Source organism: Aphelocoma coerulescens, chromosome 6 (assembly GCF_041296385.1).
Source record: "Aphelocoma coerulescens isolate FSJ_1873_10779 chromosome 6, UR_Acoe_1.0, whole genome shotgun sequence".
NCBI classification, from domain to species: domain Eukaryota; kingdom Metazoa; phylum Chordata; class Aves; order Passeriformes; family Corvidae; genus Aphelocoma; species Aphelocoma coerulescens.
The window spans coordinates 16,556,034-16,575,011 of NC_091020.1; the positions used below are offsets into that span (position 1 = coordinate 16,556,034).

The following is an 18,978-nucleotide window of genomic DNA, read 5'->3' on the forward strand; positions in this document are numbered from 1 at the left end:
TCTTTTTGTAAGGAACTGAAATCATGATTGCCATAAACATTTCAGGAAAGCAGGTTATAGAATCTTTTAGCAATACAGTTGCAGGGCCATAAGTTTCTTTGGCTGATTTTTTTACCTTTTTTTAAACATAATTTGTTAGAAAAAGTATATGCTTTCAACTTATTTTTCCATTACTGACATATCAAATTTGCATTTTGTTAAGCAATACGAGGATTCTCTCCGCAACATAAAATCTGCAGTTTTGAAGAAGCAAAAGGTTTGGATAGGATCAATGAGAGAATGCCACCAAGAAAAGATGCTCTTCAGCAAGATGGTATTAATACTATAAACACAGCAAATGCCAATGGAAACAATGGAACTGGCAACAACAATGCACAGTGACCACATCAGCTTTTGGTTTACTCACTCATGTCCTGCCTGAGAATTCCTAGATTACTGCTTTTTGATGCGACAACAAATGAAATAGGGGGATCACTTGAAGTGACTAGTTAATACGAGGTGGAAAACCATCTGACTTGATCCCACTGAAGAGAGACCATCATGCTTTTGAGACAACAGCCCCTCTCTTACACGGTGACCCAACCTCCTGAGAGCGTGTGCCTCACCCTTTCACACCAACATCCATCACTGGCTGCTGCAGATTGGAAGAGATCTGGGGAAAGAATTGGGCTGTTCTCACTAAAGCACACCTAGACTAGCATCTTACACTTATCGTTGTCAACACTTTTAAGTTTACAAATGGGATTTTTCTTTCAGTAGAGGTAGTTTGTTTGTTTGTTTGTTTGTTTTTTAAAATCAGACTTTCAAATGCAACCCTAAGAGCTAACTATTTATTAATGGACACTGGTTTCATGATATGTCTTTAAAATTATAGATTAGAATGGTCTTAAAATATCTGAGGCTGCAAAAACTGTATTTTAAATAACAGAAAAAAAGCCAAAAAATTTCAGTTGGTCATTCTGTAAAATGCTGACCTCAGGTTTACTCCTTAGATGTTGCTAATTCTATATTGTATTCACTGTATTTTTTAGTTACAGCTTATCAGAAGATTTCTATGTAGGAATGTTTATTACTTGAACACAGATTTAAAAAAAAAAATATTTAATTTAGAAACTTTTTTGCCCAGCTTTTTCAAGACTCTTCCCCACCTTGAATTTAAAAAAAATTATATATACTAATTTTAAAAGTAAGAAAAATATGGAAGTGTTAATTTTAAGGTACTTTTAATTGAACTTTGTACATTGTTTAAGTAAATTTTGATTCATATCAAGTCTGTAAAGCTTGGCATCGTATTTTGTGTATGCATGTTTTCATTTTGCAAATATTTAATATATAGACCTATGATGTACATCTATAGGTTACCTAGATGTTATGGGTACTTTTAGTTTATTGTGAGTATTACGGTTGCATAAATAGCTAATAATCACTGGGCTGAATAGCTGCAAGCTTTTTATTATTTTTAAATCTGTAAAGGAAACTGAACCTGTATCGGACATACTTTTTGTTTAAGCAAAGCAGCGCGTAAGCAATTGCTCTGTTCAACTGCTAAGGCATTAGTGAAAGTGTAAACTTGAGACTGCATGTATTTTGGTATCTACAGGACTGCTTGGTTAAAATAAAAATTGAAGCCCTGTGCTAATTTGTTCACAAATAATGGACTGTACTGATTGCCAGTGTACTTTGTTATATATTTTGACATTTGCTATATGTCCTTCTTATCCCCTGGAACACAACTTGAAACTGATGTCACTAGAGTTCATCTCTCTCTTTTTTTTTTTCCTTTTTTTTTTTTTTCCTTTTTTATTTTCTTTTTTTTTTTTGCCATAAAGTAAAATCTGTACATACCCCTAAGTTGGAAATTTTATGCATGTTCTGAACTATTAAAGTATTTTATAAACGGTAGCACACAATAAATTCTGTGCATGGGCTGCGGCTCCTATCACTGTGTATTGGTTTTATTTGGCATACATAGGTCTAATCTGACCTTGAAAATTGTTTAGACATAGTCTTCAATATTTAAGCTATTCAAAGAAATAGCACAGAAGGTCAGATTTAGTTTGCAGAGAACTAGCTGAATGTAAACACTATTTAATTTATATTTTATTCCTGCTGCTTTTTTTTTGCTTTTCAGTTCTCTCTCAGAGATATTTTGTGTGTGGTAAACCAGACATTCACTTTTGGTTTGTACACACTTGTCAGAGCAGGGTTAGTGGACTCTAGAAAGACTCTTATGCTTAGCTGTGTTCCATATGTTGAATTAAACATTCGACTACTGAAGTGTGTTGGGGCAGCTTTTTGGGCAGAGGGGGAAAATTGTTTGTTTTGACAGTCCGTACAGACACATAAATTAGTCTTTTGGAATATTCTTTTTAAACTAAGGACAGCTGCTGAACAGGATGAGAATTAAGATAAGTGACGTGGTGTTGGTAAGGGAGTTTTAATATTCAATTTTACTTTATTGCAGATGCATTCTAATTGGAAATTCTTCTCAAGAGTTTGAGTGCAGAAGATCAAATTAAAAATGGTAAGTTTTTTGGCTTTTTTATGAAGCACTCCCATGCCTGTGAGCTGTACAGTCTGCATATGGTGTCATATTAGAGCAGAACAGAAATCTATTACAAAGTACGACTGAAATTTATTATGAACATGGTTGATGGTACCTCTCTCCTTTTAAGTGCTAATGGAAAATGTCTCAACCTCACAAGAAACTATTTGTCCTGATTTGATACTCAGATCTTGGTTGTGATGAGGATTTTGAGTATCTGGAATTGTGTATATGAAGAAAATACAGATACAATCTTTGTGTGGAAAGACCTCACTGTAATTGGAGAGAACTGGTTCTGATACTTGTATAGCAGTAAGTGCCCCGCAGCAATGATGGTCACTTCTGTGAGGATTCCCTGGCAGCATCCATTTTGCTGCTTTAAGGACTCCCTTACAGTGTCCATTGTCTGTAGTAGTTTCTGCCAGATATGAAGGCAGATCTGCTGTAAAGGAAAATTCACTGGGTAGTTGTCGGCCTGATTTCTCATGCTGTGTTTCTCCTGTCACCCTTTAGGCAAGTAGTCAGGTAACAGGGTTGTATCTGGGGGTGTTCCTGTTTGTAAAGGAGGCACTCATTTTTTACTACTGTGTTTCTGTAAGGTGGAGTCTGGAGCTGTCTCTAATTCTTATATTGTTTGGGAGAAGAAATTATATCCTTATTCCCTGAAAACTGTAAGTAGTTTGCATTACTTGTTTTATGCTTTCAGCATTTTAAGGAGGGGAAGAAAAAAAAGAAGTCATCTATATGTCCTTAGTCTGTTCTTGGGTAGAGAGGGGAGAAAGCTTGGCTTTGACAGCCAAAGGGGACAGGCAGCAAAAGCTGCGAGAGGCATGGCAGGTCCTGGTTTGAGCTGGAGTTGTCACTGCCTCCCTGCCCTGCCCTGGGCTCAGCAGACACATGTGGGTCACTTCTTCTGAGCAGATGGGTGGGACCAGCATCTGTGGAGTGCTTACCTGGAGGGCACCAGCAGCAAGTATTCAGAGGTGGGCTGGGGTCTCTGCCCCAAAGAGTGTAACTGTGTGTTGGTGGAACTGAGAAGCAGAAGTACAGACTATGCTGGGTCAGGTTTTGGGGGATTATTTTCCAGCAGGGACTTGTGCTGTGAGGGAATGTGCTGCCATTTGCTGAGCCGAACGGGGAAGAACGGCCAAGTTCACAACCTACCTGTATCCAGTTCAATGGCAAACAAACACCCACACCTCCCAAAATTATAGTGTGAAACAACAGCTTTTTTTTCAAAGCTTGTTAAATTCAGTTGTGAAATGGAAAAATTGCCCCAGTCTCATGTCTTGAATTGTGAAGATTGGCCCCTTGCAAAAAACCAAACGGATGGGAATGAGGCTGTTTTTCTCTTAGAAAGAGAGGTCACTTCTGGTGTGAGTCTAAATGCTTTTGGAGGGAAGACTCTCATAACAGCTTGCTTTTTTTCTAATGTTTAATCTGAAAGCACTATTACATAAGTTATGTAGAAAATTAAGGCTTTTTCAGAGGCAGGATAGACAATATCTGTTCAGTCTTTCCTTGCCTATTTTTTGCGACGTTTTTTGTTTCATTGTCAATCATTCAATTCTTGCTACCCATTTAACAATTCTTTGTTGCTAGCACGTAAGGAAAATAACTTTTACTTGTTTTATGGCAATGTTTTACATTCACATAGAATAGTACATAGAACCCTCTTCACCTGTTCATTTTCTAGTGATAGTATGTATGAGCCAGATTTAATCAATATTCTGCTTTGAATGACAAGTGAAGTGGTAGGGATTTTCAGTCACATAAAAAGATAGATATGCACTAATATGCTTTAATTATTAAGTGTTAAGGTGCTTCACTTGTAAGGAAGTTTGTTCAAGAACAAAGAAACAAGAACCAAAGCTTATAAGAATCTTGGTCAAGATTGGAAAGCTGTTGACAGATGGATATCTGTATACACACCTGTATATCTATCTCAGTGGATACTTGCACCAAGGATGACCAAAGCAGTGCAGAGTAAAATGTCTTCTAGTCTCTCCAAATCAACTTCCACTGATTTGGTATTTGAAATAATTAATCTGACCCAGCTGAACTGTACTTCCCAGTATCAGAAAAAGTTTATAGTCTAAAATCAGACAGGTTGCAGACCACTGATATAAGTAAAATAGATAAGCTTTTTTGGTATGATACACTTGATAATCTGTTGTTGCTGTGCACAAACCTCTGTGTTCATGCTGTGCAGAGTGAAAGGTTTGTCATATTGGAACCAGCGCTACCAGCCCTAGTGATTTTTGTCTTGAGCGATACTAGAAATAGGCTTTTGCTTTTTGTGTGTCCTATAATGCAATTGTTACTTGTTAAAGCATTGCTGAAGGAACACACTGCTTACTACTGCCAGACTCGAAGCTTCTCTTAAATTTATGGCTGGGGACAAATTTACTGCAGCCTTCTAAAAAAACCAAATGTGCTGTTCAAAGTTACTCTCTTTAAATCCTTTGAAAACATCCACATAGTCATTTATATTGTGTAGGTCACAACTGCTTTGGGTTGGATTTACAGTTTAGTATTAAATAAATGCTTTTTCACTGCTCGGTCAGCTGCTGTATAACCTACTCCTTTACAAGGAGAGACTTCAAAATCAGATCCAAGATGATTTCTCCTTTTCATTGCTGCCTTAAGCATAATGGTAACTAACCAGTAATTTAAGGAATTTAATACCAGGAGTACAGTCAGATTCTGCCAAGGCTCCTAAACTGTCAGTGTATTCTGACTTAATGTTTTTCAACATTATGATGGAAAGACATTAAAAGGGGACGGGGTGTAAAATGCTTTACATCCTAGCCTAAGGCTTTGTTTGTCTTCCACAGTAAGCTCAGCAGTTTAGGTATTTCAGGAAACTTGTTGAGTGCTGGAGATTCATTTGGTTGAAACAGTTGACTCCCCCAGAGACTCATGCAGGAGTGCAGTAGAGGGGAAGTGTTTTTGTCTGGGTCAAAAAGACTGAGGCTTAGGGTCTAATAGACAAGATATATCTTTTTATTATACAATGAAGAATATTATGTGCTGTAAATTAAGGCATTGTAAGTGCAAAAAGCTTACTGAATCATCAAGAAGGCATATTTGATTATGCAACCTTTAAAATTACTCTTTTACAAGGATAGTTAGTATCTACGTAAAGCATGTTTCATGTCCTTCAGTTTGTTTAAAAAAAAAAAACAAACCAAAAAACCAGATAATTCTCTTCTATTGCCCAACAATTGCCAGCAGCAACTGCCGGTAATCACCGCTTGTATCACTTGCTATCATTGTAGCCAGTGTCTTCTGATACATCTGTGTGAACATCTGTTTAATTTGCACAAGGTCAATCTATGCAAAGACAAAAAAAAAAGCAGAAAACTTAACCACAGTGTATGATTTAAATCCTAGACAGTCACCCCACATCTCCTCCCTTGCAAACTAGAGAACACATGCCAAGGGTGAGATGTGCAATGATTAACCCTGTGCAGTGGACAAGCCAGCTGGTCCCTCCAAGGACAGAGGAGCAGCTCCCCAAGCAGAGTCCAGTAGTTGTTCCATACTTTGTTAGGATTGTGCTATCCTAACTCTGAACAGGTGAACTTCTCACCTGGAGGTGATCATTTGCTATGTAGACGGGAAATAATAGTTAAAAAGGAAAACAAGCAGTTACTACTATCTAGCCAGACTTAATTAAATTACTACGTGAAAGCTGGCTTTAAAACTAATTTAACACATTCATCTAAATGTGAGCCCCATAAAAGCTTCATGCAGTACATGTTTTTACAGCTGTGAAAGGAGGACTAAGTGACAAGCTGGTTTGGGTAGATAGCTTTCTGCTGCATGTGACTTGTACACAGGAGAAAATTTCTTACCTCACTGCGAGTGACTACAATTCTGATGAGGGTAGAATCATCTGTGCCAGCTCCTTTCATAGAAAAATAAAGTCTTTCTGCAAAAAAGGCTGGGCGATTTAAAGCACATTGCACTGCAACAAAGTATATTGTTAGGATTAGTTCCAGTATTGTATCCTGTATAGTGATACCTGGCAAGATCAGCTCAGGATTTTTGCTGTAGACAGCTAGAGGCTAGAGGTTGGTATTAGTGAAGATCCAGTTACTGTGAATAACGGGACCTGTTTATAAAGCTAATAAGCTTATTTTCAAGTTGACCAAATGAGTTATTCCTTCACACAAAAACTTATGGTTATTAGCAGTTAACTCCTCTGGGGAAGTGCTTTTCAAAGCACTGAAATCTTAACTCTCAAACAGGTAATTCAAAACCAGTTCTTCTCCTTGGGTAGCTGGTACTGGGACACAAGGTATTTTACTCATGTTCCATTGCTAGAATCTCACTAAGAAAAGTACAAAGGTAGAAGGTTCTATAGCTCTTGTAGTTACAGCATGTATTTTGTTTCAGGTAGATTGTTCACACTCAGAGATGAGCCATTATTCTTCTATCTTATTCTCAGACCTGAATTTTTCCCATTAAACTCTGAGTAGAATATACTCTGGGAAGTTTTTGCTTATCCATTATGGCTACAGAATTGCTGTCATTTGGGTGAGCATGATATGACTGGTGTCTCCAGATTTACTAAATATTACTGATTTTCACTATCAGTTAATTGTGCTGAATTGTGTTGAACTGCTTTACTATAACAAGTCAGTAGGAAAAAGTGAATTCAAAATGGCATCTTCTATTTTGCTGAGCTTTTTGGGGTAGATGGTGGTGGGGAAGGGGGTAGAAAAGGAACTGTGCCTTCAGTAGGTTCATGTTGGCTCTGAGGTTATCTGTGTGGGTGGCTCAGCTGTCTCTGCTGAGGAGCTGCACACCCAGTCACAGCTCTGTGACACTGGTACCTCCTTTTGCAGAACTCTGAATTATACAGCTACAAGCACTAACCAGTGACCTTTGGTTCTGTGCCCTTGCCTGCCTTCCCAGAGAAGTGACAAGTAGTTCCTCTGTGGTCTTTTCTTATTTGAAACTGACTTCTTCATGGTGGATACATGTTTTCTTCATTTAAGTGCAAGATGAATCATTTGAAAATTGAAGCTACTTCTGTGCTAGCAGAGGCTCTGATTGTGGGATCATTTGCCATATGGCCAGTGCTGAACTGGATTCTTCTTTGATTACATTTAGGTTTAATTCCTAAAGGATAAGGGGAGGGAAGAACAATATAACTTACCAATAGTCTTCAAACCACGTTCCACATTTCCAGAAAATTCTCGGTCAATGCTGCTTAATAAATCACGATTAGCAATCTACAAATAAATGAGATTAATATGTGGATGATGAAATGCAGTAACAACTGGAACCTTAATTTAAGGTTAATTACATTCACCAAGCTTATTTGAAATCAGTGAAGAACTCCTACCCTGGAGTATGCCTCAACTGTTGCTTTCAGTTGGGGAAAACTTCTGCTTGCCAGAACCATATTAAAGCAAGATTCATCAGTCCCAAGTTTTCCTTCACCTGCTTGGTACAGACGCTGAGCATCTTCTTGAGCTTTTTGATAATCCACAGTTTGATTCTCATCACGATTACCCTTAATGCAAAGACAACAGATTTCAAATAAAATTTCACAGAGAAGGCTATGATTTAACTGCTTGCAGGGTACATAGACACCAAGCATACATCTTCAAAGCTTGAAGCAGAAAGAGAAATAGTTTGAAATACATTACATTGCTTTAAAACTCCTCTTTGGTTTAATATTCTTTATTTGGTTCTGTGCCCTTGCCTGCCTTCCCAGAGAAGTGACAAGTAGTTCCTCTGTGGTCTTTTCTTATTTGAAACTGACTTCTTCATGGTGGATACATGTTTTCTTCAATACACAAGTGGCTCAGAACCCTATCTGTAGGACATGCTTTAAACTGCAGATACACTGACTCAGATAACTTCACCCTACAAACCATCTCATAGTTCTAATTAAGTACTGTACTTAATTCTCTGTTTTACTTAATAATGTAAGCTTTCTCTTGATTTGTTTCTAGGCTTCAAGTTGCAAAGACTCTTCCCAAATGAACTAATGAATTATCTTACTGAATATGCACACCTGAAATATCTCAGGTTTCCCTCCTATTTTATTTAGAAGTTGCTTATTTCAAGTAAGAATGTCTCCAGAAAGCATTTACTACACTTGTGTCAGTAGGGCTTGTATGACATTTTATGTGCTTTGGTGGTTGTTTTGGTTTTTTTGCTGCCCAGTGCATGGATGGATACTGCTAAACATACTGGCTGACTAGGCTGAATACATTCTCTCAAATACTGTTGTATCTGTAGTGGTTAATATATTATTTAAATGATGTGATTGTCAGTTATTGTAAACTACTGGATTTATCAAAATAAAAATTAGCAGCATGAGTTTCTCCAGGTTTGCTTTCTTCTGGATTTTGACTTTTAACCAAATATCTAGAGCATAGGTGAACTCTCACAAAGGTAGAAGCCAAGGAGATAGAGAAGTGTCATAGAAATTCTAACACAAAATAGGCAAGTTGATCAGAGCCCTGTGGGAAGTTGCATTAGTTACATATTTCTTCCTAAATATGGGTAACTGCAAGTTACTATTCTTCAACACAAAATGAGCCCTAGTAAATGATATGGGATAAACAAACTCCAGTGGTCACCTGAGTTCAGCAGCAGCACCTCCCTAATTCTGGTGATGTAAAGGGAAGGCAGGCTATGGAGTAACTTGGGAAGGAGGTTTTGCCCTGTGGCACATGTTATCTTGTTTGTAGGGATTCTCAGAGGCATTCTACATGCCACGGAGGTTATCCAATCAGCTTCACCCAGATTACTTTGTTAACATATGCAAAAAATAAAAAGCATCTTGCTCTAAAAGCAGTATAGAGCACTGCTTTAGGGAACCACTTGGTTGCATCTGCACAATATTTCCACATAAATTCTGATACTAATTGAGGGTGCTAAATTAGGTCACACAATTCATCATGGATTTGTGGATAAGAAGTATCTCTTGAGGAGGGACTGAAGAGTCACATCTTAGGGAATAAATTAATAACCATGGGCTAATTTCTTAAAAACCTGCCTCTAACTAAGCATACACAGGCTATTTATGCAGCCATTGTGACTACACACATCAGACTGTACGCTGTTATCTTATTAAAAAAAAATAATTAAAGCTCACTTGGCACATGGATATAAGTAATCGTTCAAAGTGTCCTGAAGTGTCTGATCTGATGTCTTCTTCAATGTCCCTTCCAAATTCTGATTTATAGCAGTTCACTATTTCACGAATTTCCTGGTTTGTCCTTGTGCAAAGGATCTCAATCAACACACTCTCCTGCGTGCCTGCTCCCTGTAGGCAGAGAAAACAAAAGCATAACTACAGAGCACTACCTATGCAGTTTTCTTCAACTGTGAAATAATACCAGTCATCTGGTATTTCAAAACCTAATACAATTTACATTGTAAGAACAGTATCCTTGCAGTGTGAAAGCACCAAGTCTACTGTACACTTAAAATGGAAAGAAGATTCCTCAAACATGCCATTCTGCACCAGTTCAGAGAAACAGCCCAAAACCATACATCCACATCAGTGACACTGGCCAAAGTTAACTGGAAAATGGTTTAGGAAGGAAATTCTTTGGCAACCTTAATCTGGAAACTTACTGTAGGAAGGTAGAGCCTTAGGATTATCATTGAAGTCAAAGGTACACATGTAAATTCCATTCTGGTCAGTACACAAGTGTGTTTCCTATCCAAATGTGGCTGCTTCCTCAACATGGAACTTTTTATAGATGCTTCCCTCTCCCCAGAATAAAAGTTAAGTGTGATTTCTGTGTACAGGGGGATCTTACTGGCATGGTCATCTCAATTCAGGCAAGGACTAGATAGGAGAGGGGAGACTTCTAGGTAATCTTATGTTATGAATTTTTGAAAATGGCTATTCCCCATTAAAGGCAGATCTTCATTTAAGCTCCATGTTCTCTAGAAGGTGTGCATTCATACATGGGTTGAGTTACTCATTTCCACTATCAGCCACCTGCTAGCTGCTGCAGCTCAAACAAGACATTCCAGTAAACTGGATGTACCAGTTTATCTGAGTTAAAAGTTTAAAAAACCAACTTGCTCACCTAATCTCTAAATGCTGTCTTTATACTTGAACAGATATATCCATCTGACCTCAAGAAATTATTTCTTCATTGTCTTTTTTGGGGGAAAAAAAGGGATAATCCAAAAATACTTTTCAGTAGCAAAGGTTTGTTCCTAGTAAGGAAAGGTATGTACCTTTAGATTAAACAGTGACTATGGTTTTAACAGCACCGTGGCCCTTTTTAGGTTCTAGCAATAATTATGTCCAAGTGGTAGAGAACAAGGTTCTGTCCTGCTGCATTTCTTCCTCTACTGAGTGGATATTTGCCCTGAGTTGGCTAATCCTGCAGAAATCATCTGGAACTGAGGGACACAGCAGAAAATAATTTTAAGCCCTGCAATTCCAGGATTTATTTGACACTAGCAGATTTTTCAAAAATGCTGGGACCAGGTATTCTTAGATGAGCATTTTAAGATGGTTTTAAACTGTTTCCTTCACAGGAATACCATACCTTCATTGCATGACGTAAGCTCCAGGCATCATAGTAGGTACTAGGCATGAAGAGCGCTAGAATCAGTTCTTCCACATTACCACTTAACTCAGACTTCAGATCTTTAATTAAATCCTGTTCAATTACAAACACAAAAAGGGCTTTGCAGAGTGTTAGGCATATACAGATTATATACCAAAGAAAGATCAAACTAGAATTTACTTTTATGACTTATTTCTACCTTTGTGCTGTTTTTCCTGTAAAGCTTTGTTTCTTACAAAAATCTTTCCTCTGACACCTCAGCTCTTCTCCACTATCTCCTCACTATTTAAGATGTAGTGAAGTCCTGGAAAATGCCACAACTACAAAATTTCACTTTAAGTTGCAAAGATGACAGAGGGAAGAAATTAAATTAACCTGGACTTTTATTTACTATCCAATCCTCAATCAGTTTCTCAGTTTGTTTCTTGGGAAAAATATTTCAGTGCTGCTTTGTGTGCATAAAAAACTCAGTAGTTTCAGACACAAATACAAGGGCAGTTTAAGCTTGATTACTTTCTATCAAGCATTGGAGAAGCAGAGAAGTTTCTTGTATGGTCAGGGACACAGACAGCCTCCAGCTTTCCCCCACCCCTGCTTCTTCCAGGTATCAGGACAACACTATGTCAAATATCCCAATATATAAGGAATATAACTAAAAGAAGTACATTTTAAAAAATGCCCAAATCGCTCCCCAGAACTAAAATGCAACCAGGCAGTTAAAGCAGCAGCTGAAAGTTTGGTTTTGTTTACCAATTCAGAGAACTAGTGAACGTACCTTGCCATACATAGTCTTGAAAGCTGCCTTGATTTTTTGCCTTTGATCATTGGAGCGGTTAGCAACAACATTTATGATGGCCTGCTCATCAGTTCCTTGGAAAGAGAAGGGCAATGTCATGTAAGAATGCAATATAGTGTCACCCCCCCCCCCCCGCCGAAACTGTGCATTTTATACTGTTGCATTTGGGCACAGTTACATAGTAAGTGGCTGCTATTTAAGTCTACCAAATTTTCTATGGAACTTCATCTACTAAATAGCCCAGGCCCTTTTGAAAATGTAACTTTTGAAAAGCTGGGGGGGGGGGGAAGTATAGTTAAATAAAAACTGAAGAAAACAACAAAATGGCATTAAGAAGTTAGATCAATAGGAATGAAAGCTTTTTTACTTACCAAAACCCTTCATAGCTTTGCGTAGAATTTCTGCATCCCTTCCAGCATCAAAGTTTGGAGCAGCTTGAATTGTACCCTGGGTATACTGAACCATTGCAGCAGGCTGCAAATAAGAGTCACACGTAACTAGATATCTGCACAATATAAATTCAAATTAAAATCACAGCTCTGCAATCAGTACTTCAGAAGGAATTGTCCATTAATTCTCCATTTCTTACTCTAACACAGAATGAGGACAACATTACTCTGAGGGTAGATGGAAACTCCTGATGCAGAACACAGTCCAAACCTTTGGAAATCAGCTATAAAAACATAAAAACTACAGAGGCCACATAAGATTAATTATAGGAGAGAAAACAGCACATACCGGGCCAGGCATTGGGGATGGTACTTGTCCACCAGGAAATCCTAGTGAAAATAAAGAACAAGGTAGAAAAATTAATTACATCTCCTCTTACTGTAAAAATACCATCTAATCTGAATATAAAGCCAAACCTGCCACTGTACACAATCTGCTTCCTAAGTAATGATACCTACCACAATCAGTAACTGAATTTCTTTCCTTGGGAATAATGGGAAGAAGCAATCACAGATGCATTTTGATACATACACTAGCAAGGCAATTCTAAAAATACTAAACTTACTGGTGCTGTGGGAACTGGAAGGATCTCTCCTTAAGAAATTCTGCTATTTTTGACAGAAGCCAAGATAGCCCAAACAAATGAAGAATGTGTGTCCCATGCTCTCTTTAAAAGCCATTATATACACTTTAAAATGCCTAGCATGTAAACAATAAATATTCAGAATTCATTGCTGCAGAAAGGATTGAAGGAATCTCATTCTGTGATCAAAAGCACTGTGAATACAAAAGCTAAAACTATTTTTTTTTTACTGGAATTTTATTTTTATTCATAATATGTATGGACATTCCTTATCATTTTAATAGAAACTTAGTACCAGAGTTAACAAAGCAATCATAAAACAAAAATGTTTTGCTGCTTTGAATTTCTTTAAAACACAACTGATATATTCCAGGACAAAAATAATCTCTTATAGTAAATGACCACTTAAAGCATTACAAACACTGCACTGCTTTTAAGCAAATGTATGCATTTTCCTTTCCTCTTTCTCCAGTATGCCAGGGATCATTGTGAACACACTGATCTGAAAAATGCCATTGAGATTAACAGAACTGCTAGATACTTATTGAATATGGACTCTGGATTTCACAGTTCTCATCAGATACTTGCAGTTTGAAAAAGAATAACCACCTAAACCACTACATCATGACCATTATTCAGGGACATCCATCCCTTCTGGATGTAGCACCTACGGAACTGGTTCTCATCAGCCCCTTCAGTGGCCTGGTCAAGAAAGGTGGCAGGAGGTGCACAGCATACAAACCTCAACAGCTACAAGTAACAAAGGTAAGGGCCTAATTTGTTACTACCTATCCTGGGGTCTCTTGGTTTAACCTTGGGTGCTTAAAGTTTCTTATAGATGACATACCTGGAATTTGTGCTGGTCCACCTCCAGCATAGCTTTGGGCGGGAGGCTGCTGTGGATAGCCACCAAAGCCAGGGCCAGTGGGAGGCACAGCAAAGCCAGGGCCTGGAGGAGCCACGGGAAAAACCCAGACTTTAGCACACTTAGTATTTTGTACTTGACTTAACACAACATGAGCCAGGTTATTGAGCAGAGCTACGTAAGAGACCAGTTTCTGCATGTAAGTGCAGTGACCCAGAACCACCAAGGCTCTGCCATCAGCATGCAGGTATTTCCTGCTGGATGGCAACCTGGCTGGCTGCCTGTGTGCTGCTGCCTGAGCTGATCACTGAACAAAGCTGCTTTTCTTTACTACTTCTAACGAGCACAGGGAATGCTGACACTGGAAATCACTCCTGACTGGTACTCTTACCTCCAGAATAAGGTGGCATTCCTCCAGCCTGGGGAGCTCCAGGGAAGCTCCCTGAAGCAGGGTAGCCCCCCAGGGCAGAATATCCTGCTGCCCCTGGAAACCCAGCATTTGGTGGTGCTGCAGGAAAGGTACCTCCTCCTGATGGAGGGAATCCTCCAGGAACAGTGGTGGGATAGGGGTACTGACCAGCTGGTGGATAGACAGACTCCTGTCCTGTTGGCTGAAACACAAAAACGGGATGTCTGTATGCCTGTTAACAGCACATTAGAGTAAAAACTCCCAAGCTGCCAAAATGTCCACATGAATAATAACAACATGAATTATACGATTAGGTGTAGGGCTTGAAGCAGCAGCAGCAGAATTCCTGAAGCCTGGGTGGGGTCCTCTTGGTTGGGTTTTCTGATGCATCTCCTTCGTTGACACAGAATCAGAGGGTGCTGCGGGGTGAAAGTCACCTCTGGATGACCTGTGATCCCATCCACCCTCAAAGCAGGGCCAGCTTTGGAGTTGGGTGAGGTTATGCAAAGCCTGATAGTCAGGTTTTCAGTATATACAAGGAATGGCAAATTCACAGCCTCTCTAGGCCCCTGTTGCAGTGTTTGACTGCTTTTACAGTGAAAAATGTTTTCCTCAAACCAAATTGCAATCTCTATTTGCTAGCTGCCCTTTCACTGTGTACCCCTGACACGAGTTGGCTCCAATGTCTCTATGGCCCTTCTCATGCAGCAGAAGACTTGCTCTTCTCCAGGCAAGCAGCCTTCCCCAGACATCTCCTCTTTGTTCACATCTTTGTTGTACTGGGAGGCCACAACCAGACACAGTATTCCAGAGGTGCTCTTGCTGAAGCCTGGTGTGTCATTAGCCTTCCTCCCTGAGGACTCGCAGTGCTCAGCCACACTTGACTTGTCAGCCACTGGGACACCTGGTCCCTTACTGGAAAGCTGCTCTTTCTATGCCACACAAGGAAGAGGTGAGCTCAGCTCAGCTTGCTCTCTATGAATCATCAGGAGCTCACCCCCTGTTACAAGACTTGCAAGAGCACAGTAGCTTTGAAACTTCTGCCTCTATTGCACAAACAGTATTTTCAAATGTTACAGGGTAAGAACTTCTTGGGGGTTTTTCCCCACTTCCTTTGGAATCCAGGTTATAAAGCATGGACATTCAGTGACTAAATCTGGATCACTGAGTCAGACTGAACACCTACTACAGGTTTTAAATACAAAGAACAACTCCAACACCTATATATTTGTTTTGCTACAGGTATGATTTACCAGCCATACCACAAAGGTTGCTATTAGCATTAAGATATATTAGAAATATTTACCTTAATGATCTGGATCTCTAAGGGAAAGCACTGTAAGGTAAAAGCCATTATACTTGATCTTAGAAATCAAGTATTTAAAATCAGCTTCATAATGAAACATAATGGAGGGACCCATTACTCCCTTGCTGGGGATCATCTTTACTGACTAGCTTTAGAAATATGGGTCACACATTACATACAGTACACATTCATTCTTTACCCCAGAAAACAGAAATAAAGTGCAAAGCAGCAAAGCCTAGCTCAAATGTTCTCCTTGGGTTTGGCTGCCCCAAGATTTCTACCCCCAAATTTCTGTGCCCAGGCTATATAATATTCTTTTCCCCAGGGGTACAGTCTAATATTTCCCTGCTAGACTCAACAAAAATATTTTATTGGAATTTAGATTCATAAATCCAAAATTAGGATCCTCAAAAGCCCTGCTCAGATAACTAGCAGTGCTGCAGAAAAAAATAATTTCACATATGCTTTTGGAATTGGTTATCACATTGGGCATCATTAATGAGAGTAGAAAATCATTGATAACAAGTCTAGAAGGTCTTTAAATTAATTAATTGAAGTTGGCCATTTTTTAAATGCTAGCTAAGAAAAAAATATGTTTTCAGATGTAGTTAAAAATAAACAACAGCTAAAACCATGAGGGTTCAGCAGAACCTTGAGGGGAGAAAAGAAATCCCAGAGTTAATAGTCTTGTTTCTAATATGTTTGTCTTTAGTTTGACTGACTTTAATGTTTCAGAAGAAGTAAGGGTAGATTGTAAAGCAAAATCATCAGAGAATTTATTGCATGTATTTATATGCATATATTTATATCTTGCATTTATTTATAGCTTTTCAGTATCTTAATGACATTTAGGCTGAGATCCATGCTTAAGTCTGGTTCTGTACTACATAAAACACAGGTAAAATTCCCACAATGACACTATGATCAGTGCCATGATCAGTGCCATAAAAGTACAGAGATGAATCTAGCTTTGAAAAACATTGCAGGCATATCAAAAAGACTGCAGTATCAGCCATACCTGCTACGTTTCAGCCTTCCATTAAGTTTCCTTTAAAATTTTTAGTTCATTCAGTTGTGTGCTGAAGGTGGAACAGTCCTGTGGATAGGGTAGTCAAGATACAGTGTCCTCTATCCTCAGAAAAATATTTACTTGGTGTCATATGAATGCTGGGCTACTTGAGTAAAGTGTTCCAAGCTCTTCCTGATGGCTGGGACCACTGAAAATTGTTCAGCATCTCTGTAAATCCTGGGATACAGCTATGTGAGTATTTGGTACAGATTGATTCAGAGATTACCTCTAACCCTACATGTAAAGGGCCTCCTATTTATAGAAGAAACTTAAAAAAAAAAAAAAAAAAGAATTGTTGAGATGAGACAACTATATTTAAAAAAAAACAAACTCACAAGAAAAAAATGAAACAAGACCAAAGAATCAAAGACCTTTCTGGAACAACAGGCATCATTAACAAAACTAAGCTTCCTCCTTGGAATTCTTGTGTGACAGCTGTAAAGTCACCTTCAGAGATATACAGATGAAAACAAAAAGCATAATCACTAGAGAATAGAACATGAACAGACAGCTACTATTTACAGACACACAGAGCACAGTAAGGATTTCATAGAATATAAATGCATTAGGAATGTAACACATTCAAGAGCCATACTTACAGGATAGCCTGGGAAAGCAGGGTAGCCATCAGAAGGGGGATAACCTGGGTATGACATTCTAGGGAAGAAAAAAAAAAGACATTTTCACTGTGAAGCACTATATATGAGTTTGTAGTAGGTATTTGCTTGCTAATTACCTCTTAAATCACTTGAATAGTATGTTTAGTAGGTTTAGAATTGCTTGGGAGTACTTGTCAGCTATTAACCCACAAAACTTTTCCTTTTTTTCTCTCCTACATCTGACCACAGCAATCAGAATTCAGAAGGGAAGCACCTTCAACTTCGTAATTAACTATCACTCTTATTCAGGGTCAGACAGACACTTAAGCATGGTAAGAGGCTCAAACCTCTAGAAAACTCTGAAATACAGAGTACACTTTGGGGTGCCAGCAGGAGGGAGCTGAACCCTTTGCCATGACAGAAATAGTGCAGGCCCCAGTCCTGCCCTGCACCAAGCACCTGTATCCATCATCCTGCACTGCTCTGCTCAGAGGGGTAGTTCCTGGGAGAAGAGCAGTACCCTAGCTATCCCATTTAAAATGGTAATTTGATAAGAACAGGAATAATCCCTCAGCATTTCTTCATTCGTGGAGCAAATTTCTGTTTCCTGACAGTAACTGTTTATTTTAGTCACATTTTTAACAGAGGGACTGGGGGAGTAGGGGCAGAGATCATCCCATCCCGCATGTTGCCAACCAGTGGGCAGGGAGATTCGAGACCATTAGCCAGGTTATGAAACATTTAATGACAGGGAAAAAAAAATGGACTTTAAATTTGGCACAAGCATCCTCAAGTTGAACAAGGGCTCTGACATAACTACTTTTACAACCAAAACAACAACAGATTTTCCCGTCAGACTGTAGTTTTCCCCCGCTGTCCCCGGACGGACGCAGGGCGGGTTAAGTCGGGGGCCAGCTGTGAGTCAGCTGCGATACCGGCCCGCGGTAAAACATCAGCGGACGCGCCGCGCTCGGTGTGTTGGGCAGAAGCTCAGCCGGTAAACACGGAGAAGTCTTCCCTCTTCCGGGGGACGGGACGGGACGGGACGGGACGGGACGGGACGGGACGGGACGGGACGGGACGGGACGGGACGGGACGGGACGGGACGGGACGGGACGGGACGGTCCCGCACCGCCCGAGCTCTCCCCGCGCCCCCGCCGCCTTTAAGGGCCCCGCCCGCCGCCGCCCCGCTCCGCTCCGCTCCGGGCAGTCACGCATCGCCCCAAGCCCCTCCCGCTCCCTCAGCAGCCAGCCGCGGGCCAGCCCGGCATATCCTCCGGCAAGGTGGAGCTGCGGGCGGAGGCAAGTATCCCGGTATCTGCTTCCCCCGAGGCCACCTGACCTCGTCCCCGCTCCGCAGGGCCAGGGCAGCCCCCGCCGGGGGTGCGGCTCCCTGGGGCGGGCGGCACCTCCCTCGGCCGGACACCTGCCGAGCCCCGAGTCGGGGGCGGCCGCGGCTCCGGGAGCGCTGCCCGGGGCTCCATCCAGTTCGGCAGCGCCTGGGGCCTGGGGCCGAATCCCCGGGCGATGTGTGAGCAGAGCCGGGGCTGGGGCCGAGCCCCCGCCGGTGCGAGAGGAGCCGGCGGGGCCGGGCCGGCGGCTGGGGCGAGGGGCGCGCGAGTCGCGGCCGGCCGGCTCCTCCCTCCCCCCCGGCCGCCTCACCTGAGGGGAACTTGCGGAGCCTTCGGCCTCTCTCTGCAGCCACACCGCAAAATGGAGCCTGTGCAGCCGGCGATGCCCGCCCCGCCCCCGGCACCGAGCCCGCCCCGGCCCGGCCCACGGGCCGTAC

At 40.6% G+C, this 18,978-nt stretch overlaps 2 protein-coding genes across 6 annotated transcripts in view; one reads left to right on the forward strand and one right to left on the reverse strand.

Annotated features, from left to right (window-relative positions):
• The window catches only part of PPP3CB (protein phosphatase 3 catalytic subunit beta), a 47,181-nt gene extending 38,286 nt beyond the window's left edge, over positions 1 to 8,895 (forward strand). For 3 of the 5 annotated variants that reach the window (XM_069019391.1, XM_069019393.1, XM_069019394.1), the window contains 4 exons: positions 203 to 2,205; positions 2,465 to 2,524; positions 3,145 to 3,216; positions 8,521 to 8,895. In XM_069019391.1, coding sequence (XP_068875492.1) covers positions 203 to 381 — 179 coding nt within the window. In that variant the 3' untranslated portion in view covers positions 382 to 2,205; positions 2,465 to 2,524; positions 3,145 to 3,216; positions 8,521 to 8,895. The remainder of the gene's footprint in view (positions 1 to 202; positions 2,206 to 2,464; positions 2,525 to 3,144; positions 3,217 to 8,520) is intronic. The other 2 variants (XM_069019392.1, XM_069019396.1) reach the window with 2 other exon arrangements.
• On the reverse strand, positions 5,536 to 18,931 carry ANXA7 (annexin A7). Its single transcript, XM_069019397.1, has 13 exons — positions 18,852 to 18,931; positions 17,190 to 17,247; positions 14,198 to 14,417; positions 13,789 to 13,890; positions 12,647 to 12,687; positions 12,280 to 12,382; positions 11,888 to 11,982; positions 11,092 to 11,205; positions 9,672 to 9,842; positions 7,905 to 8,075; positions 7,716 to 7,791; positions 6,406 to 6,518; positions 5,536 to 5,881 (listed from the first exon to the last, which is right to left on the reverse strand). Exons 2-13 carry the CDS (start codon positions 17,244 to 17,246, stop codon positions 5,759 to 5,761), a joined length of 1,386 nt encoding a protein of 461 aa, XP_068875498.1. The 5' UTR covers position 17,247; positions 18,852 to 18,931; the 3' UTR covers positions 5,536 to 5,758.
• Between the last annotated feature and the right edge of the window lie 47 nt (positions 18,932 to 18,978).

Bases quoted from the DNA above. Each gene is read 5' to 3' on its own strand.
- ANXA7 (XM_069019397.1), bottom strand. From the start codon at position 17,246: ATGTCATACCCAGGTTATCCCCCTTCTGATGGCTACCCTGCTTTCCCA. The intron at 13,891-14,197 runs GTAAGAGTACCA...TGGCTCCTCCAG, and splicing joins AATGCCACCTTATTCTGGAG to GCCCTGGCTTTGCTGTGCCT. The intron at 8,076-9,671 runs GTGAGCTTTAAT...CTTTGCATTAAG, and splicing joins TACTTATATCCATGTGCCAA to GGTAATCGTGATGAGAATCA.